Raw genomic sequence first — 16,641 nt, forward strand, 5'->3', positions numbered from 1 at the left:
TTTTATTTGCTTGTGTTGTGTTCCGTTGGGGGCTTTCCGATTCTGGGAGGCCCCCTTTGTGCAGGGGCCGTGTCACAGCAGCAGGTCCGGGTGTGGGCTCAGGCCGGGCTGCCTGGGATGAACCCCCGGCGGGGGTGGCTGTGGAACTTGGGACAGTCATTTAGCATCTCTGCCTCTTGTTCTTCATCTGCACAACACGACGGTCGTAGTAGGACCCACCTACCTGGTGTGAGGGCAACGGTAGTTAATGAATGTGTGTTATTAACGTCATTTATTAATGCCTGTAAGTTTCATTGAAAGGGTGCATTTAGCCCTGACCAGGGCGGCTCGGGGGGTTGGGCTTCGCCCTGCAAACCGAAAGGTCACTGGTGTTATTCCCGGTCAGGGCACAGGCCCGGGTTGCAGGCCACGTCCCTAGACGGGCTCATGGGAGAGGCAACCAGCCGGTGTTTCTCGCGCACATCGATGTTCGTCTCCCTCTCTTTCTCCCTCCCCTTCACCTCTCTCTTTAAAAATAAACAAAGGGTGGATTTAAAGTATTTTCTGATTTTGGGAAATTTTATGAAACAAGAGAAAAATCATTCCCAGTCTTTTCCTATGAGTTTCAGGCTGAGGACTTCATAGTTTTCAAGGCCTGCATTTAATTGCGGTGATTTCTTTGTGTCAGCTGCTTTGAAAAACAAACAGAAAATGGTCAGATTCAGTGAACTATTTGGGAATCATCGCCTAGTGATGGGTGGCCACCACCTCAGGGGCTCCAGAGGGTCTGCCGATCTCAGCCTCAGGCTGGGGAGCTCCGGGTGTGCGGTTAAGGTGGCGTGCCCTTCGTGACCCCGTTGCCCGTGGGCTTGCTGGGCCGTCGTGCCACTCCCAGTGTGGGGGGTCCTTTCTCTCCGTGGACGCCACACGCCCGCGTGTGCTGTGGCTTTGTTCTTCTGCAGTTATATACCAGCTTTAAAATCGAGAAGTATTTTTGATGCCATTCTAATCAGCTGATAAGCTCCATCAGAAGTGCTCTTTCCGTGTTTCTCTAAGTTACATGGTTTCACCTCACTCAGAACGGGGGCCTGAGCGTCTCTGCGTCACTGATCCAGAGCGCTGCGTCTGGAGGTCCACGGCATCCCGTCGACTGGATGCGGCTGCTTTTGTGCTGGCTGGGGGCTGCTTCCCTGCTGTAACTAAGCATGTTGTTGACAGGCGGGCTCAGGAGAGGGACAAGCCGTGCCATGAGCATGCGCAGCAGGACGATGAGCATCAGCGGCCGAGGAAACCCCACGAGGAGGAGAAACTCAAAAGGGAAGAGGGTGCCAGAAAGAAGGACGGCGAGGACAGAGGCAAACAGGAAGCGCAGGACAAGCTGGGCCGGCTTTTCCCGCAGCACCAAGAACCAGCTAAGCCAGCTGTGCACGCCCCCTGGTCCACCGCAGGTATTAGGGGCCAAAAGGTTCTAGAAAATAAGTCATCTTCCCTCTCACATCCTTCCGAGAGATTTCCCTATCCCATCAGACCCTCTCCTAAGCTATATGAACAGAGGCGACAGTGTCAGGCTGCTGCTTTGGGACAGTGCAGCTGTTCATTCTGTAGGGTTATTCAGCTCTTTCTAATTCTGCCACCACCATGCCAACCCGTGGCTGCCGTTACACCGGCCTCAGCAGTCCTTGTGCGGACGACCGTGCGTAAGTTTCATTACCAGGCCCCATCCCGACACCCGGGTTCCGTCCCGACACCCGGGTCCCCGCAGAGGCCACAACCTTGCCTGCTGCCTCTCCAGCTCTCCAGTTATTTTCTCTGGGATTTCCGGGCTATTGTAGGAGCAGGAAGTGGTACCTTTTCCACTTGCCTGTGCTGACATGACATTCACTGTCTGCAGTTTGCCCTGCATAAAACCGTTCTTCACCTTTTGAAGAGTGTGACTGTGTTTTGCCCTTTGATCCTACGTTTCCTCGTGAAGTAATGATAAATGGAAAACTTTGAAATTGCTAGAAAACATCCCCAATATGAGGTGTGAACTAGGAAGTAATTTTAAAATTCTCGTGTGGTTGTACTGCTTTGCAGATACTACTCAGCTGAACAAAGTGATCGCCTCTTTCTTTGTATAGTAAATTCCACCGATTTTGTTTGTTTGATCATCAGCGTGCTTTTTACTGGTAAACAGAAAGAAAAGACAGAAACACGCTGTTCTGTAAAAGCTGGTTTCCTGTTGGCCCAGCGGGAAGGGGTGGGAGTGAGGGTTCCGAGTTGGATCTGCACCCAGTCCCCGCCCCCGCCCCCGCCCCCCGCTTTACAGTGCACGCGGTCCTGGAAGAGTTGTCACATCCACACGAGACTGCAGGGCTGTACAGAGACAAACAGGTGTTTTCATACTGTTTTAATATGAAAATCATTTTTCTGTGATTTCTTAGGCAATTAGTCTAAGTTCCTTCTGTTTCCTCCTCCGTATAAGGAATTTTTCCTTTAGTCAGTGGGAAATTTTGCACGTCATTGGGTTTCCAGACCACAGGGAGATAGCATCTTCCCTCTGTGCTTGCAGAGAGAGTAGGTGTGTGTCACAGTGCGTGGGTAAAGCAGCCTAGGTGGCCGTGATTAGTTATTATTAAACAAAATCCGCACTATCCTCTGCTCACATGCATAGATAGCTTTTAAAGTTTTATCTCATTTAAAGTCTAAGTTATTTTCATCTAGGACCTTTCCTTAGGCTCCTCCCCTTACTTCACCAGGGATTATCGGCAACGGCTCCTCTCGGTGAAATCAGCTCTTGGGTTTTATAGGACTGCATTCAGGGCCTAAACCGTCAACGGTTCCATGTCTTTTAACATGGAAAGTTTGCTCCTTTGCCCTCTCCCAGACAGAGCTTCTGGTTGGCTCTCCTAGCTTTGGGTCCCACCTGAACTGCTCCATGGTGCCGGCCCCACCGTGCAGGGCGGTGCCCTCGTGCTTCCACATGCGCTGTGCCGGGGCCTCAGCCTCGCGCACTTGGCAGTGGGGTGGCCTTTGTTCAGAGGCTTCACTAGCACTCTGGTGGGTCTGAGGTGCTGACATCGGATTCAGCTCCCTCTGGCATTCAGGACGTGTGCCAGCAGTCCCCGGAACGGAGGGGCTGTCCAGGTGTCGAGGTGGGTGGCAGAGAGATGTCTGTCTGCTGTTTGGCTTGTCACGCATTTGTGTTCTGTGTAGTGTCTTATTTTTTTCCATTTCTGCCCCCTCCCTTTTTTTGTGAACAGAAAAAGGCCCTCTCACAATTTCTGCGCAGGAGAATGTAAAGGTGGTGTATTACCGAGCACTGTATCCCTTTGAGTCCAGAAGTCACGATGAGATCACGATCCAGCCAGGGGACATAGTCATGGTAAGAGCGGCTCTGGGGACGTGTGGTTTCTGTTCATGATTAGCATTGTCCTTTGTGTAGACTTTATTAGACAATTGTGAAATTGTCAGAGAAAGTGAAATCCAGGAATCCAGCATCTGGACCTTTGAAGTATAGGTTCATTCTTCTGACTTTTCTAGTACATTGAAAGAAGACATTTAAAAATTTACTGACATCACTTTGAAATAGAGCCGTGGAGGAAAATATGCACCACAGCGTTAGCATGTTTTTAAATGTGTAACGATCTGGTCATTTCAGAGTTGAGATTACTACTTACATACGATGAGTAGTCTTTAAGAAATAGTTTTAAATGCAATATACTCTAGTGTTATTTTCATAATTGCCAATGATAACTTCTGTGTCTTTAGGTCATAAGCATCTTTTTTTTCCCTTTGAATTGTGTGAAAAGTAATGAATTAAATACAGTTAGGCTGCTTTCTTAATTAAATGTAATCATATGATTATAACTAAAACTATAAGGATCAGTTTAAGAAAGAATAAAGCAATATGGTTGATCTCAATTATTCTCTAAAAAATTAGTTGTTCATCTAGTTATCAATTTAAGAATAAGAGGCTTAGAAGTGGCTCGACTTTGCATTACTCTTAGCATTTAAAAAACAAAAAGGATGGGAATGGGTTGACATTTTAAAAGAGGCAGGCAAATGAAGAATCAAGACAAACGTGTTTCCCATACCAGAACTCCATGTCTTTGAAGTATAGCAGGGTGTTGTACTATTACTCATGCGTTTTGCATGTGTACATCGGGTCTCTGTGTAGAACATATGGTCTTTAATGGCCCAAAATATAAAGAACAGAGAAGTCAATCCCTTTTTCCTTTTTGTGTGTGTGTGTGTGTGATCATTTTTTCCCTAATTATGGGCTGGAAATAACAGAGTCAAGGCCAAAGATCCAGAATCTTATTGAAACTTCAGTATCGAGTATACCTTCAAATATATTCCAGTCTTTTCAGCAAACAGTTTTGAGTGCCCGAATGCGCTGGGTGCCAACCTCGCTCCTGGGTGGAAAGAGCCGGCTTCCCTGGGGAGTGGGCCCCTCTCAGCACCTGAATAGCGATGCCAGGGGCCGGGGTTGCAGCTTCTCCCCCACCCCCGCCTCCTGCGATGGCCTGACACACACACACTGCCTCAAGCCTGAGATGCTGTGCCTGTTCCAGTGCGTCGATTGTAAATTGTATAAGCACCAAGCAGTAGCAGGAGTCTAAAAGTTAGGAATGCTCTATGTGACATCAGATAGGACCTCGTTACAAAGTTGGCTTATTACACTGTTAAAAAAAAAAAACCCTCATGTTTTTGAAATTGGGTTTTGTTGCGACACAAGGTGCAGAAAATTAATCTCTCCTTGAGATAAGGTCATGTTAGAAATGTTACAATAAGGAAGTGTTAACAGTTTTGTATTTTAATAAGAAAGTATTGCAGATTTTTTGAAACATAATTTTTTTACAATGTTATTGAGTCCTTTTCCTTAAATTGGCTATTTAACCACCAGCTTGACTAGATGAATAGAGTTTAGATATGCTGTAAGAATAAAACACCTCATTAAACATCTGTTTTGCCTTGCTTTCAAACCTTTGCTTTCCTGGTGGAGGTTAAAGGGGAATGGGTAAGTGTTCTGTTACTGTCAGGAGTCTGCATCCTAGTGAATGTTTTGTTCTTTTCAGTCGCTTTAATTCCGTGTAAGTGCGCATCTCTTTGGGTGTTGTCATGGTAGAACAAATGTTTTGAGTGTGTGTAGTGTGTTGTGCTTAAAAAAGAAAGGAAGGGAGAAAGGGAGCAGGTCCGTGTCCGAGGCTCCCTTAGCGAGGTGCCGCGTCAGAACTGCCCTGCAGGCTCTGCGTTGGGCAATTACCAGCTCAGTCAAGTCTCCAGCTCAGGCCAAATAACAGGCAAAAATAAGTTCAAGGAGGTTAAACATAAAAGATACAATTCTAAAAATATTTTTAAACATGAATATTAGAATAATTATCTGGCTAAGAGATGCCTTTGTAAGCTAAAACCATAAATGACAAAACCAGTCAGTTATATAAAAAATTAAAATGTGTATATTACAAAATATGTAAGAGTCAAAAGGTTAATCTGTATTATATAAAGATTCCAAAAAGTTTATGTGAAAGCAGCCCACAATTTAGAAAAGTTGGTGGAGGATATGAAGAGACAGTTACAGATGAAGAAAAGCAAATAACTTTAAAAACAAATGCAAAGATGTTTCATTTCATTGGTGATGAGGAAAATGCAAGTTAAAAAAATGAGGTATCATTTTTCTCTCTCAGCTGAGCAAGTTGAAAAGTTTGATACTATCCAACTTTGTCAAGAGTATAGGAAAGTGGACACCGTAAACAGTGTCAGTGTGGTCGTATGAATTGACTAAGTCATTTGGCAATACTTATTCAAGTGTCAGATTCTCAGACATTCTGTATTATCCCTCCTCTAGGCTGCTCTTTGTCATATGCCTAAATATATGCTTGCATGGATGTTCGTTGCTCACAGCATTGTTGGTAAAAACAAAGAAGGGCCAACCCGGTGTTACTGCTCCGCGGAGGGCGGGTTAAGTGAATCACAGTATGGCTGAACAAGAAATATAATGGAGATAATGGAGATGCTCAGAAAAATGACCTGCATCTCATACACAAATAAGTTCTCCAGTAAAAAAACAAAAATACAAAAAACAAAAAGCAGAAGCAATATAGAGAATACAGCTGAGTTTTGGTTATATAAAAAACTGTGTGTATACATGAATGTTTATGTATGTGTAGATAATAGTCATGAAATATAGACATTAAACTGTTAACAGTGGTTACCACTGGGCAGTAGAGGAGAGAGCTTTCTTGTTTAATCTTATGTACTTATATAATATGTTCATATTTACAAATATATCAGCACTGGTAATTTTTAATAAAACACTAAAGCATAAACCCAACTTTGACAAGCCTAGCAGAGGCATCTACCCGGGACCAGAGCGGCGCCTGCCTTGCTCCAGACACACCGATCTGGGAGGAGGTGCGGTGCACACTGCTGGGCGTCATTCACTGGCGTGGAGGGACAGGAGCGGTGTCTCCATCTTTTCTTACAAAATGTAACGTGACCCCCCCAAATGACGTTCAACTGTGTTTCTGCTGTGAGTTTAACAATCTGTGCAAAAAAAAAAAAAAAAGGAAATTGACATGTTATAGTGACAATTTTTTTATTTCATGAAGTTTGCAGTTAATAAACATGAAGATGAAAAGTATGTAGTTAGATCAGTCCTGGTTGGTGGCTTAGCTGATTGGAGTATCATCCATCCATCAAAAGGTTGCAGGTTCTGTCCCTGGTCGAGGTGTGTATGGGAGGCAACTGATCGATGTTCCTCTCTATCTTCCTTCCTCTCTGTCTCAAATCAATAAACATAACCTCAGGAGAGGATTTTAAAAAATCCTTAAAAAATATGTAATTAGAATATTACTGTCAACCTCTCTTGGTTAAATAAATCAGCTGTTCTCTCCCTTTATGGGCACAGTAATCATGAGATTCTCAGGTTGCTTAAAAATCTTTTAAAAGTAGCCAACTATACCTGTTAGATGTTAGAAGTCTAACAGTGTTTCCTTTTTTAATGTAGGTGGTCTTGGAGAGGGCTTTAGAAAAATATTTTGCTTCTTAAAAAACTTGATTATCAGCCCCATTTTCTCCCAAAATATATTTTTTTGTGGTTCACAAAATTTAAAGTGATATATACAGCCCTGTTCTAAATGCTAATAATACGAAGAAGTAGAAGATGATGTCCGCCATTCAGGTTTAAAATCCTTTTAGCAAACTGGGGAGAAGCACACGGGAAAGCCGGCGGGTGGTGAAGCTCTTCAGTGAGCGCCCACCAGCTCTGCCTGGCATTTCGAAGGGGAACAGGAGTCAGGGTGAAGCGCTGGGCTCAGCCCTCTGAGTGGAAGCGTCATAGTTGAGCTTTACCTTGACGGCTAAGGCTTCGGTACTTTGAAAACCTACGGCTTGTCTTCTAATCTGGAGGTCCCCCTTTGGGAGGGCGAATAGATCGGATAAGTCAAACTTGGCGTGTGTAATGTGCTGGAAGAGCATAAGCACTTAGAAGACCTGTGCTCATTGCTGCTTTGTTGAAGTTCGTCTGAGCACAGGCTGATCATGTTACTCAGCAGGTTTAGGTGGAGCAGCACCAGGTTCATCAGAACTGCTCTGGGAGCCTCAGAAGAACCTCTCCAAGGCCCCTCCCCAGAGGAACGTCCAGCCCACACAGGCTTAGCACCCTCTCCAGGCAATTCTGGAGAGGCTTGGTTTCCAGATCTCACCGATCTCACTGCTGATAAAACCTAATCTCTCTTCCTTGTCAGGACTGGTCCTAAATTACTTCTGGAAAATACCCTCTTCTTAAAACATCCAAAAAAGGAAACTTCTCCAGCAGTTGTCAGCGGGCAGCAGGCCAAGTCATTCTGGGAAGTGTCCATCTTCGAACTTTGCGTTGCTCTCTTAGCAGTTTAAACCCAGTTTTCCTTTTCTTCTCTTGATGGAGAATTTTTTTTTTTTTTAAACATACCTTTTCTTTCTGCTTTCCTTAGATTTCCATAGGCTTGCCATCTGAGCGCAGCTGGTTCGGTACTATTTAGTCATGGTACTGTGGCTGTTTGGGGGGCCCAGTCCGCCCCTGTGATTCCAGGCCGGGCCGGACCCGCGCAGTGCCTGTTGTATAGTGCGGTTCTGCGGACGCTCGGCCAGGCCCGCTTGCGTGCATGGTGCCTTCAGCTGCTTTTGTGCTGTGACGGCAGAGCTGAGCAGTGTGACAGAGGGAACATTTGCCAACCTCCAGGTTACCGCTTTAGAAACAATTCAGTGTCCTTGCCCAAGAGGTTTGAAGGAAGCCCTCTATTTCCACCTGGCAAACGCACGAACCGCGTGCTGCACCCAGCTCCTCAGCGCAGGCCGGCACATGAGCTGGTCTGAGTCCCTCTGCACTTTAAACCTGTCTGCTCTCCCTGGCCTTTGTCATGCTTGTGAGGAGAGGGGGATCTCTCTTCCCCTCTCCGGCGACAAAGTCAGTGGTTGTAGAAATACTAATGCTACCTACCTAATGAAGAAGGCAGCTATGAAGCATATAAACATTGAGAAGAGAGACATAACGTTCCTGGGCTTCAGCCATGAGCACTTGAACCCAATAGCTCCCGTGTGCTTCGGACTGTCGGCCCCGTACCCTCCAGCGTGCAGTGCACAGCGGCCTGCACTTTCCAGATCTGCAGCATCTCCCCAGACGTGTCGGTACCTCTAGGGTCTGTGTGCCCCGCTTGGATGGTCTCCTGCTCCAGCAACCCCATGCACTCGGGGGCGGCGCGGTGGGGCGGGTTCAATGGAGCTGTGTCAAGACCAGCACTGTTGACCTTTTGAATCCCTCTGATCTGAAGCCACCAGTCGATGAACCTGCTCTTTGAGCTCGTATGTCAAAGCCCACATTGTGGCCACTGCGTTCGTTACAAGGGCGTTCGACGCCTCACTCTCTTGTTCTGTCCTGATCGTACGTAATGGCTTTCCACAATTAGATGGGCATTTTGGGTAATGTTCTCCAAATCCTGGAAAAAATGTTTCTCATTTTCATGTGAGAACCTTTTTGCCTTCTCTAACTGGTTAATTTAATGTGAAGAGTGAATTTTTATTTTCTGAACCTTAAAATGAAAATGTAATTATTCATAAAAATTAGTGGATCCTTTAAGAACAAATCAAACTGACTGAGAGTCTTGTTTGGTCAGAAGTGACCAGCGAATTTCTTGGTTAAAAGTGAAATGCCTTGAAGGGAGGGGCAAGCTCTTGCCTGCACTGGTCGCCGGCAACCTTCATCTTCCTAAGTGGTCACAGCATTTTTCAGGGGGCAGGTGCCTTCTGTCACGCAGGGTGTGGCTGGTGTGGTCAGTGCACCAGCCTGGGAGCTAGACCCCCCCACAGAGCAGCATTCCTAGGGCTTCAGATCCAGCTTTAGACAGGTCAGCCGGAAGCCTGTTGACCACAAAAAACCCCGTATCCAGGGGACCATAGGGTGCGGTCAGGCAGCGGGCATCCCCAGAAGTCCAGGTCGTGCAGACCGGGAGGAGTGGCAGACAGGCCGCGAGCAGGGGTTGCCCCGCAGCCGAAGGCGTTAGGGAGGCTGAGGCGAACCCAGAGGCAGTAGCCTGCGGCGAGGGCCAGGGAGGCCAGGCTTGCAGGACAGATGGAGGCGCGGAGGAGAGGGCCGCAGTGCGGAGCGCCTAGGCAGCAGGGGAGTGGCTTCAGCACTTGTCATGTGCTGCGCAGCGCTCTGCATACTCAGCAGCCGGCCAGTGGCCATATGGACAGGTGCCCTGCTTGCCACACTTCTCAGTTGGCAGGCCGAGACAGCAGGACGCTACACTTGCCCCACGTCAACCAGGGGTAAGTTGTAGACCTGGCGTTCAGTCGGGGCAGGCTGACCGCTGGGCTGCCCTGATCCTCGCGCTTTGCTGTCTGGACGCTGTTACCGAGTGGCTGCGGCCCCTGAGTCACCCCCGCCTGGCCTCACCTTTGTCACAGAATGAATGGAGGGGCCAGAGCTTGACTGTTTAACCTCTTGAGAAGTTGGGGAGGACCTGGCACAAGTTGGTTTAAAAACAGCTGTTACCAGGGCAAAGAAAGCAGCTGCAAGGTTAAAGTGTGTCATGATATCACTGGTAAATACAAACGAGGAAGGAACGGCATGTAGCCATTTCAGTTTAGTATAAAATAAGATCCTAGTAGCCCAGGCTGGTGTGGTTCAGTGGGCTGTAGGCTGGCCTGCAAACCGAAAGGTTCCTGGTTTGACTCCCAGTCAGGGCACATTCCTGCGTTGTGGCCAGGTCCCCAGTCGGGGCGTGCGAGAGGCAGCTGATCAGTGTTTCCCTCCTTCCCTTTCCCTCTCTTTAAAAAGAAAATTTTTTTAAAAAAGTTTATAAAAAAATAAATATAGTAAGATCCAAGTAGAAAAAATGTCATCTAAAATTCTCATCTAGAGAAACAGTTGGGGCTGCCCAGAAAATGGAAAGAACAGCGCAGTGCGGGGGCGTGGGATGGAAAGGGGCCAGTGTCTTCCCAGCTGATGCCGTGGTAGCGAGACTAACAGCCGCAAGGCAGAGCCGGCGCCTCGGAGGAGGAGCGCGCTCCGAAGCGGGAACCCCCGTTTGGAAAATTCTTGGCTTTAAACATCGCTTTCACCTGTGACAAAAAGGTTCCCTGAGGCGGGGCGGCAGGCACGTGTCCCCTCCATGCTGCGTATTTTGTAAGGAACGCACAGAATTAAGTAGTAAGCTGAGTGTTCCACTCTCCCCCCGCCCCCCCCCCCCATCCCAGGACCTTTTTAATGCAAGTGAGTGAGTGAATCTTACACCCTGTCGCTCACTCTGTGGAATACAGAGAGATGTTCGGTTCCGGCTCCGGCTCCGGCTCCAGGCACGTCAACCAGAACCCTGTTGACCAGTTTTTTTATTCTTAGTTTGTTTATTTGGTTGCTTATTGAATATTTGAATAGGTTAGAAAACTGGTATATTTTTACCAGTTTTTCCCAAATCATTGTTAAGACCCTACCTACTCATTTCTGTGACTTCTAAAAAGTAACGTTAATGTCCAGTTAAGTGTTAAATGTTTTAACTCCATAGGCAGTAGTATATTAAGGGATTCAAATAAGGTAAGGTCTCTGATAGACCCTTATTTTGACTTAGAATAATCAACATAATTTTCTAATAGTGAATGTAGTTGTCCTCCAAACTCCTCCTTCAGTTGCTCATGAAATAGTAGACACTCTGCTGATTCTGAAGAATCCTTTTGAGTCAGAATTGAAATACAGTGCAAACATTAGAAGCACTAGGTGTAATAAATCGCCTCTTAAACTTTTAAACAGCAGAATTCTGTGTTCTTGTGTGTTCTTCATGACCATTAAATTAAATTTGTACAAAAGAAAACTGGGACATTAATAAAAACTGTTGCCATAACTAATTATTCCCTTCATTTTCTCATCACGTATGTGTGGAGCTTTTAAAGGGCTGAACACGGCAGTTTGTTTGCCGTGGGAACCGTGTGAGGCTGTGTTTTTTTATCTTTCTTGTCCATACACCGAATGACTCGTTAGCTATTGGAGATTTTAGAGTACTAAATTTATATTGATTGTACCCTTCACTTTCAACTCTACATAATCAACCCAAGTCAAATTATTTGTAGTAATTGCTTGGCTTCCTGCGTGATGAGGTGTATTGGGTCCCTTTCCAGTTCAAAATAGCGCTAACAGTGTCAGCTGGGGCCTTAGGGTAGCAGGCACTGTCTCTGGACTGCCATTGTTAGAAAGAGGGAACAAAGGCTGAAACAAGCACAGGGGTAAGAACTGGAATTAGAGCACATCCTGTTTGTTCAGAGCCATGGTTTAGAGACCACTTTCCAGACTCCGGTCTGAGAGTCCGGTGCAGAGCCGCCTGTGCCGGGGGTCAGTCTATTGGGGCTCGCGGCCTCGTTCTGTAGAGTGTTGGGTGCCCTGACGTGTTCAGCCCATGTAAATGGGACCCTGTGACTCTCCTGCAGGTGGACGAGAGCCAGACTGGAGAACCGGGATGGCTAGGAGGAGAATTGAAAGGAAAGACGGGGTGGTTTCCTGCAAACTACGCAGAGAAGATCCCAGAAAACGAGGTTCCTGCTCCAGTCAAACCAGTGACAGACCCGGCCTCCACGCCCGCACCCAAGGTGGCTGTGAGGGAGACCCCTGCGCCTCCGGCAGTGACCTCTGCTGAGCCCTCCGCGACCCCCAACAATTGGGCCGACTTCAGCTCCACGTACGTGCAGCCGCGCCGTTGCTGAGGACTTGAAGTCCCCACTCGGCCTTTCTTCCCTCAGTGTTGTGTGTGGGGCTGTGCCTCGCGTAAAGAAGCTGGCCGGCTCTCCTCTCCGCTCTCCTCGGTCTGCTGGCAGGGGGCGCGTCCCGGGCTTCGAACTGGGTTTTTTAGTACGCCCTTGCTCGGCGGGCGTTTGCCCTGCCGCAGACTAAGGCCTTTCTCTTGTTCCTCTCAGTCACTGTCTGTGTCTTTCCTTGTGGCAGGGGTGGAGAAATAGTTTCCTGGTCGCTCTGACATCCATGTCAGTCAGCAAATATTCAGTCAGGTCTTGCATGTGAATAGCACTCCATGGCGGGACAGAAACAGAAATTGACTTCAGTCATGTGGTTCTGAGTAGGAGAGAAAGCTCTTTGGTTTAAAGCTTTCCTCTTCATGCATCTCGTACAGATCAGTGGACTGAGAGGGAAGAGGAGTGTGCTCTTGCCCATGGGTGCCGTTGGTACTTTGCCCTTGGTCATCAGGAAATGGCATTAAAAACCAGGTATAGGCGGAGGGTGGAAAGACAGCTGAACCACTCACTGTCCACACGCTCAGTCACGGGACGTTGGTCAAGAGGTACAGTTGTCCAAAAACATTCTACACCAGCACAAGTGGTCTGGACTAGTGTTTCAGATTTTTTTTAAGTCTCGCCTCTCGCCATCGTTCAGAAGAAGCAAATTGAAGACAAGGAGTCAAATGCTGGAGAAAGATCAGACAGCTCAGAAAGGGGGAAAAGGGGGCGTGATGGCCAAGGGCAGGAGGCAGTGCAGGGAAGCGTGTGAGGAATAGCAAGGGCTCCCACTTAGACCGTCATAGGAGACGCCGAGAGGGCTAAACTAAGTCTGCCCGGTGTGATCTCTGCTAAAGAGTCGCCTTCCACTGGCATGAGTCCAAGTTGAAACTCCCTTTCTTGACGGTGACTGAGGAGTGCTGACTTTTTAAACTAAGGCGCAGGCTGAAATAGAAGACAAATACCGTGTTTTGTTTTGCTGCGGATCCAGCCAGTGTGACTCTTCCTCACAAGTGTGTGCTGCGCAGTCTCCTACTCAACTTCGCGGCATAGCATTTTTCATGCCCAGATCAGGATGCGTAGTCCAGCAAAGGAAATACCTTGATTTTCCACTGTTTATGTCTTATAAAGATGTAAAAAAGTAAACCGCATATAGACCTGCACTCACACAGATGCATATTTAAAATCACAAATTTATATAAGTAAACTCCTGGTGACCTGGGACAACTCGGGGGCGGGCCTGAGCTGAGCGCATGCTGTCGGGTGGGCAGGACAGGGCGGTGCGGAGAGGGGCCAGCGGCCAGCCTGGCCTGTTTTGGCTCTTCGGGTCTATTTTTGCTGATTTAGCTATTGTTACAAATGACAGTAATAACCAGGTGAGAATGTTTCTCTGGTGCGTTAGCGTTACAAAGTATTTTCCTATCCCGTATTTCATGTGACTCTCTCAACCAACCTCAGTGACAGAATAATGTTCTCATTTTCTCAGTGAGGGAACCAGGGTTCCGAAAACCGCTGCCGTTTGCCGGAGGGTTGGTGCTAGCATGCGAAGCTCAAACTCCCACCACGTCCAGTGTTCCCCCGTCCTTGTTCTTGAACTTTAGGGGTCCCACCCATGGCCTGGGTTTGTGTTTACTGCGGGGAAAACTGGTGCGTTGGAAGTACCTGCTGCTCACGGGGGCATGCTTGTCCTTCCAGGTGGCCCACCAGCGTGAACGAGAAACCGGAAACAGACCACTGGGACGCCTGGGCGGCCCAGCCCTCACTCACCGTGCCAAGTGCCGGCCAGTTAAGGCAGAGGTCGGCTTTCACTCCAGCCACGGCCACCGGCTCCTCCCCGTCCCCGGTTTTAGGCCAGGTAAAAGCAGTCGCCGGGGGTGCGGGGCCTGGCCGCTGTTGGGCGCCGACAGACTGAGCCGGTGCTTGTGGATGGTGTCACTTAGAAGTGAACCTCCTTAAGCGCATCTAGGCCAGCTGGCGGCCAGTCCTCACCTTCCCAGTCGCTTTTAAGGAGCCTCGCCTGTGTTGGGGGCATTGAGGGGGGGTGAACCTCTCCTGCCGGGCTGGATCAGGGAAGCGTCGTTGAGGAAGTGGCATTTGTACTGCATCTCGAACAATGGGCAAGATTTTACTAGGAAGTGGAGAGGGTGGCACACCAGACGGCAGATGCCACGAGGCAAGGCTTGAGGGCCAGAAATGAGAGTGTGTTCAGGGAAAATCCTGGTGAGTCCCCGGGCTAGGCCGTTGAGCGTTTATCGGAAACCAGGCTGGTGGCCGGCTAATGGAAGCTCTGGCGCGCCCTGTTGAGGAAGAGTGAGCGCGGAAAGAGCAAGGGTGGCGTTTCTGAGTATTTCTTCCTTTCCATACTGCAGAAAAGATACAGGAATGAAATTCCTGTGAACAGTCACACCAAACGAGCAGATGGCCGTCCATCAGGCACGTGGGGGTCAGGGGCAGTTTCTGGTCGGGGAGCCGCAGGTCGCACGTGGGCTCTGGGCAGGCTTCCGTGTCCAGGAGGATGTCGGGGCAGCGCGGCAGTCAAAGAGGAAGGAGTGGCAGCACCCTTGGGAGCCAGGGGAAGGATGGGGCCTGCGCCTGAGAAACAGGTCGACCTTCGAGAGAGAAACAAGGACGGCAGAACATGAGACTGGTTCCCAGTTGGAGGGAGGAGTTAGGTGTTAGATGTGTTCACCAGAGGGTGAAAGTGGGACATCCGGGGCGTCCTGTCTGGAACATGGATCAGACCTGAGAATACGTGGAGGTTGTCAGAGGAGAGAAGAGGTAGGGAAGATGGGAATAGTGGCGCGTGTGCGTTCCCTGAGCCAGGAGAGGAGGCGTTCCTAACAGGCGCTGCTTTCCTTTGCATCCGGCCCAGCTGTGCAAGGAGTGCACGTTGCCTGTTCAGTCACCTGGCCTCGGCGCAGGAGGAGGGGCTGTTTCCAGAAGTGGGGGCGGAGCTCCTGTTACGGAAGGTTGTGGTCAGGGCAGGATACACCAGATTGCAGAGGGCTAAAGACGAGATGATTTGGGGAGAAAGTGGAATGATGAATAAAGAGGAGGAGACTGTAATGGGTGTGAGGTGGAAACACATTAAAACACAAGAAAGAGACAAGACTCTGTTCTGGGAGAGGGAGGGAGGAGAGAGGTTGGGGAAGGTGCAGGATGGAAAGAGGTCCGGTCTGGTTCGTGCTCCTGGCGGCCCCTTGGAGGGCCCGCAGGAGCTCCGCGAAGGAGGGAGGGGTTGCTCGTCGAGGCGAGCGTGAACCTGTGGCCGGCCGTGGCCCACAGCCTCGCTTTCTCCAGCAACACTTCCAGTTTGGGCGAGACATAGAGGCAGTAAAGGCGGCTGCTGCGGCTGCGGTTACCGCTGCCATGGCAACACTGGGGCAGTCTTATTAAACTTTCCTGACAACCTTTTAAAGAAAGTATCTCTGTTTTTTAGATGTGGAAAGTGAGAGTAAATAATTACCATGGCCACAAAATCAGTAAGTGACAGACTTGGGATTTCACCAAGTCCACGCTCAGCCCGGCCCCTGCCGGGTTAACTGGGCGGACCCGTGTAGCAAGACAGGCAGGGGACAGGGTGGGGCCTCAGCAGGCCTTGCGGGGGGCAACGTTGTGAAGGAGCCCCCCACACAGTTGAAATGCTGCCCCTGGGTCCCCCCTTGCAGCAGAGCAATGGAAGTGGCCGAGGGGACTGGGCAGCACAGAGCTGGGGGCCCTGGTGGTGGGGGCGGGGGTTGAGGCTCCCGCGAGTGTGAGGGAGGAGAGTGGGGGCGAGGCATGGGTGCTCCTGGGGGTGTCGGAAGTTCAGAGAAACCCCTCAGTTCCGAGGATCTGAAGGAGCACAGCTGCCGTGGACGCAGGTCTGAGGACGTGAGAGCCCATGCAGAGCAGGGTGCGGATGTTGCCCACGTGGGTGCAGGACAGGTTTGGCCTGTCCTCTGAGGCCTCGGTGTGTCAGACGTAGCCCCAAATGTCCGCGTGAAGACGCCTTTGCAGGCGAGTACAGGCCGAATGCGAGCGCGCTGTCGTAGGCACCGTCCTGCTCCCATCCCTTTATGTAGTTTGCTACTGAGAGCTGGCCTGGTTTTCTTTGTGACGTTTTAGGATATTAGAATGGCTCTGTGTTACAGGTTTTAAAAGATGCTAAATGCCTCACCCTGCCTTTCCGGCCGCATCCCCTCCCCCACTCCGCCACCGTGACACTAGGCTGCGTGCACCCCGACTGCGCTCCTCCCCGGCAGCCCACGCAGGGCAGTGCCCTGAGGCCCGTGCACACGCCCTCGCCTGCGGCGCCCTGCCATGGAGCCCTGGCTGTCAAGCCCTTTTGGGTCCTTCAAAGCCTGGCTGTCCCTGCCCTGCCCCCCCCCCCCACCTCCACACTGGTCCTACTGCCCTCAGGCAGAGTCCCTCCAGCTTCCCTCTCTG

At 49.5% G+C, this 16,641-nt stretch overlaps 1 protein-coding gene across 4 annotated transcripts in view; it reads left to right on the forward strand.

Annotated features, from left to right (window-relative positions):
• ITSN1 (intersectin 1) overlaps positions 1 to 16,641 on the forward strand; it is a 170,164-nt gene that overhangs the window by 103,768 nt on the left and 49,755 nt on the right. For all 4 annotated transcript variants that reach the window (XM_054578067.1, XM_054578058.1, XM_054578075.1 and 1 more), the window contains 4 exons: positions 1,198 to 1,427; positions 3,222 to 3,343; positions 11,917 to 12,164; positions 13,909 to 14,068. In XM_054578067.1, the coding sequence (XP_054434042.1) occupies positions 1,198 to 1,427; positions 3,222 to 3,343; positions 11,917 to 12,164; positions 13,909 to 14,068 (760 nt within the window). The remainder of the gene's footprint in view (positions 1 to 1,197; positions 1,428 to 3,221; positions 3,344 to 11,916; positions 12,165 to 13,908; positions 14,069 to 16,641) is intronic.

The sequence above is a fragment of the Pteronotus mesoamericanus genome, unplaced genomic scaffold, assembly GCF_021234165.1.
Source record: "Pteronotus mesoamericanus isolate MK-2021 breed Mesoamerican mustached bat unplaced genomic scaffold, CSHL_Meso_final contig_116, whole genome shotgun sequence".
NCBI lineage: Eukaryota > Metazoa > Chordata > Mammalia > Chiroptera > Mormoopidae > Pteronotus > Pteronotus mesoamericanus.